At 37.3% G+C, this 4,339-nt stretch overlaps 2 protein-coding genes across 2 annotated transcripts; one reads left to right on the top strand and one right to left on the bottom strand.

Annotated features, from left to right (window-relative positions):
- The first annotated feature begins 525 nt into the window (after positions 1-525).
- On the top strand, positions 526-1,202 carry LOC105139592 (Preprotein translocase Sec, Sec61-beta subunit protein). Its single transcript, XM_011046080.1, has one exon. The coding sequence runs from the start codon at positions 676-678 to the stop codon at positions 1,000-1,002; it is 327 nt and encodes a 108-aa protein (XP_011044382.1). The 5' UTR covers positions 526-675; the 3' UTR covers positions 1,003-1,202.
- A 94-nt stretch (positions 1,203-1,296) lies between these two features.
- Positions 1,297-3,741, bottom strand: LOC105139593 (fasciclin-like arabinogalactan protein 12). The gene is made up of 2 exons (XM_011046081.1): positions 2,147-3,741; positions 1,297-2,094 (listed from the first exon to the last, which is right to left on the bottom strand). Exon 1 carries the CDS (start codon positions 2,928-2,930, stop codon positions 2,184-2,186), a length of 747 nt encoding a protein of 248 aa, XP_011044383.1. The 5' UTR covers positions 2,931-3,741; the 3' UTR covers positions 1,297-2,094; positions 2,147-2,183.
- Between the last annotated feature and the right edge of the window lie 598 nt (positions 3,742-4,339).

Below are 4,339 nucleotides of genomic sequence, written 5' to 3'. Positions count from 1 at the left end.
TTGAATATTTCTAAAAATTTGAATGGCTAAGTGTTTTATAATTGTTTTAGCATTTTATAAATCTTATTTCTAAATATTTTAATGTCTGAAGACTGTTGGAATTGTTTTCTTAATTCCTTTCCTTTTTCTTTGAAAAAGAAGGGTATTTTTAGCTTTTTAAATCTTATTTTTTTTTAATTTAGTCTAATTGAGTTAAATTGATTAAATTTTATAAATCCAAAATTAATTTTGACCAAATCTTTTTTATATAATAACTTGTTTACAAAATAAAAAACACATGGGTGATTTTTGGGTTTTGTACAGTGGGATTTCACTTTAATATTTTGTTTAATTAGTTTTTGAGATAAAAATGTATTTTATTAAAGGAATAAAAACTTAAAAATAAATATATTTTAGAATAATTTTAAAATAAAAAGTAATATACACTGGCTAAGTATTGGTCATGAAAAATTAATTATTAAATACTCAAAAAGTTTTACAAAAGTCAACATCGAGAAAGTAATTATAAGCGCGTGAGCATTCCTGATCCGCGCGTCCAGTCTAGATAACATCCATCAAAAAAAAAAAAAAAAACCGCAGCTCTCTCCAAATCCCCTTCAAGTCCCATATATTCACACTCCTGCCACATTGGCCATTTTCAATTTTTATTCTCTTCCTCTGCAGTTACCCTCAACGATGGCGAGAGGTGCTTCTCAATCGCAAACCACCTCATCTTCTTCCTCTTCCCGTGCTGGAGTTACGGCTCCTCGTGGCTCCGCCGCGGCCACTGCTGGGATGCGCCGCCGCCGCGTCGTATCCTCCGGATCCTCCTCCGGTGGTGGTAGCGGTAGCGGTAGCGGAATCGGAGGCCCTGGCAGCAACATGCTTCGATTCTACACCGATGATGCGCCGGGCTTGAAGATCTCGCCCACGATAGTCCTGGTGATAAGTCTCTGCTTCATTGGCTTTGTCACTGCTCTCCATGTCTTCGGCAAGCTTTATCGCAGCAAGGTTAGTCCCTGAGCGCACAACCCGAATAAAAAAATAAAGGATCGCTTTCTATTTCGGATCTTTGACTTGGCAGTTGAATGCTTTGTTTCCTTTTTGTTTTTTTTGATATTTCTGTAAATAATCACGGCAGGAAAAATGGTTGCGGATAGTTATGTTTCTTTTCCTTTGGATATTATTGTTGCATTTAAAGTAACTTTTTTATTTTACTTTTATGTGTTTATTTATGGGCTTGATTTTTCTGATTAATTGTTTTTGGCAATTGATTTAATTTAACATGATAGAGAGGTGACTGGCCAGCCAGCTAGCTAGAGTCAGTAATTCTTTTTTCTAGAATTTGAATCGAGGAACATCCTGGTTGCTGCAGACGAATTTGAATTTGAGAAATCAATAACTACATGTATATCTTAGAGTTGGAAAAAATAAGATTGTAGAAGATAAAATGCTGGGCTTGGAAAATCCAACAATAATTAGTGGTAGCTTCTTGCCAAGAGAATTGATGATATGATTTGAGGAGGTTTCATTTATGATAATTGGGGAGTTCGGTAAATGCTGGCGGCTCTGTGTCTCACCTCACGGAGAAAATGGCAAGTTGCTAGCAACAAGCATTTCCTGCCTGAACTTGCCGGATTCATCACCGGTTTCCCTCCTCGTTTCAACTTCTAAACAACTAATGATAACTCTTAACTCTGTAACTCCCCTCCCCCCTCATCATCAACATGTACTGGTGTTGGTTCACTAGTTAGGAGCAGGAGCAGCAGCAGCAGCCCAGGGCTGGAAGTAGAAATTTATGATGAATGTGGGGTGCCAATTGGATAATGCATTGATTCTTTTGCTGTGCAAAACATGTATCCAGGACGATCGTTTAATGGAGTCTGAGGTTATTTTTGTGGTCAGCTGTCAATTTGCTCCCGTATTTTCATTTCAATAAATCAGCCTTTATGTTGTCTCAGTTTAGTTGGTTGAGGTCAATTACTAAAATTTATTTATATCAGGCGTTCCGGAAAAAGTAAAACAAAACAAGAGAAAAAAATAAAGGCAGAATTATAAAATCTCTCACCAAGTTTTATGTGGTTTGCTCGTTCAACTTTTTTATCCAGAATTATATATATAAAAAAATTGGCAACGTTTACATTTTCATTGTGCAAGGAGTATTGTAAATACCATTCGAGTCATTGGCCCCACTTAAAAATATCTTATGGATCCATTACAAGAGCAGCTACATATAGGCCAGCCCCGAAGAGCACAACGTTAACACGATGCTGCAAAGCAGTAACTAGTGCACCAGAAGCATCCCTGGGAGCAACAGGATCAGGCTTTGCGAGAGGCTTTGCCGGTGCTGGAGCTGGTGGCGCCGGTGGGAAAAGATCTTGAGGAACTAGCACCTTGTCGACCTCATAAATAGCAACTTGCTTGTCTGTGTATATAGTGTTTGATATGCTTGTTTTCGTAAGCCCTGAACTTACTGTCACTGAGTGATCACTGGTGGTTATAGTAAGCGGGAACTTCCGGTCTGATCCTGCCAGGGTTTTTACAGGGTTACTTAGAGTCTGGAAATCGGAAATTGAAAGAAGTCTTGGTAGTATGTGAAATTGCACAAACTCGAGTTTTCCCCTATCGTTTAAGGAGTCTACGGCCCCAGCAACTAGGCTTGAAAATGCGTGATCATTTGGCGCAAACATGGTTATGCCATCGGTTGAGCTGTTAAGCTGGGAAAATAACTGGGTATCCACATGGGTAGCTTTCATCAGGCGGACAAAGGATAAGAAGCGGCCAGCTTTTAAGAGGATTTGGATAGTGTCTGTAGGGCCAGCTGGGGGTGGCGGCGGCACTGGTGCCTTTGTCTGAGTCGCTACTGGTGACTGTGCTGGTGATTGGCAAAATGTTTTGGAGCAAGTATGGAGGAGGAAGAGGAGCCAGAATAATAAGATAAATTGTTGCATTGTTGGGCAGAGGTGTGGCCTGTATTGTACAGAATGAAAAAAATACGTAGATGATTTGTTTCCTTGAGCGTTTGATTTGCAAAGAGCTAGCTAGAGAGAGTTTATATATATATATATATAATCATGGTAGCTAGCCTGTTGGTGGAGAGAAGTGAAGTAAGGTGCTGTGGTGCAATTATAGTAACGAAAGTGTAGCTTATCTGAGTCAGGAGAAGGTGGAGGAGGGCATCCACTTGCTACAACCTGTGCTGCTTTGCTATACATTTTATCCAATTTACTTTGAAAGGTGAAGATTAATGTCAATGTTTCAGCAACTATTTTGCTTGCGAAGGCAGCAAAACCGTGATGATACAGTACTGGGAAACAAAAAGGTGCTGGATAACTGTATAGCTGAGGTCTGTCTGTCCGCATCAGACAGAAGGTCTGGCCTTTTCACTCAGTTTCACGTTCACATAGCCTGGCCTAGCCTGGCCTGCTAATTCTGGAGGAGGAGGATGCACCATTGGTCTTCGGTTTTCAGCAGCCCAAATCAAATCCCAATGTGCAACTAAATTCCATGGTTTCAAATCCCAAAGTTTTGCTAAGGGGTCATTGATTTTATTAGAAAATTGAGACTGGGTTCGTTTTTATTATTTTTTTATGTGCCAATTCCACCCCTGAATATCCTCATCCCATCTTGATTGGGTATGGAACATTTTGTCTACTGTTAGGTACTAGATTTGAAACAGTTTCTTTTTGTCTGCGGTTAGGTATTTGAAGATTTCCTGAATAAATTAAAATGATTGATTTAAGAAAACTTTCTGAAAAAAAACATGTGTAAATAATAAATCCTTAATTCTATTTATCGGGATGGAATCCCCTCCTCTTAATTTTTTTTTTTGAATTATCTTTTGCTATATTTGCGTTATGAGCGTAGGATCGATATTCTAAAATTACATACATGAAAATGGTGATTCATTGCCGACGGGATTTTCGTTGTCTTTTCCGTTGGTATACTACCACCGAATATTTTTTTATCGTATTTGTGTTATTTTTTTTTATAATGGTTTTTGTTCGAGAGACCCAGATCCTAAATAGTTTTATATTACCTGATTTTTTATTTTAATGTTTAGTTTTCTTTTTATTCAAGCTGCAGCATTACGCGACTCTATGAACAAACATTATATTATTTCTTGACATTTAGAAAAAAAAAAAAAAAAAAACCCCAGCCAAAAGCCATGAATTGCCGAAAGCGGTATATATTTTTGTTTGTGGGAACGTTGTGTAAACAGTATTTTTTTTTAAATTTTGATTTTTTATGTATTTATATTCTTTTGATATCTAATCTCAAAAATAATTATAAAAAAATAAAAAAAAATATTATTTTAATATATTTCTTAAAAAAAACTTTAAATCATAACATACATACA

This window comes from Populus euphratica, unplaced genomic scaffold (assembly GCF_000495115.2).
Source record: "Populus euphratica unplaced genomic scaffold, PopEup_1.0 scaffold94.1, whole genome shotgun sequence".
NCBI classification, from domain to species: domain Eukaryota; kingdom Viridiplantae; phylum Streptophyta; class Magnoliopsida; order Malpighiales; family Salicaceae; genus Populus; species Populus euphratica.
Note: the sequence above shows the minus strand (reverse complement) of the source record. Positions and strands in the feature narration are given on the sequence as shown.

Excerpts from the sequence above, each read along its gene's own strand:
- LOC105139592 (XM_011046080.1), top strand. The coding sequence starts at position 676 with ATGGCGAGAGGTGCTTCTCAATCGCAAACCACCTCATCTTCTTCCTCT.
- LOC105139593 (XM_011046081.1), bottom strand. The coding sequence starts at position 2,930 with ATGCAACAATTTATCTTATTATTCTGGCTCCTCTTCCTCCTCCATACT.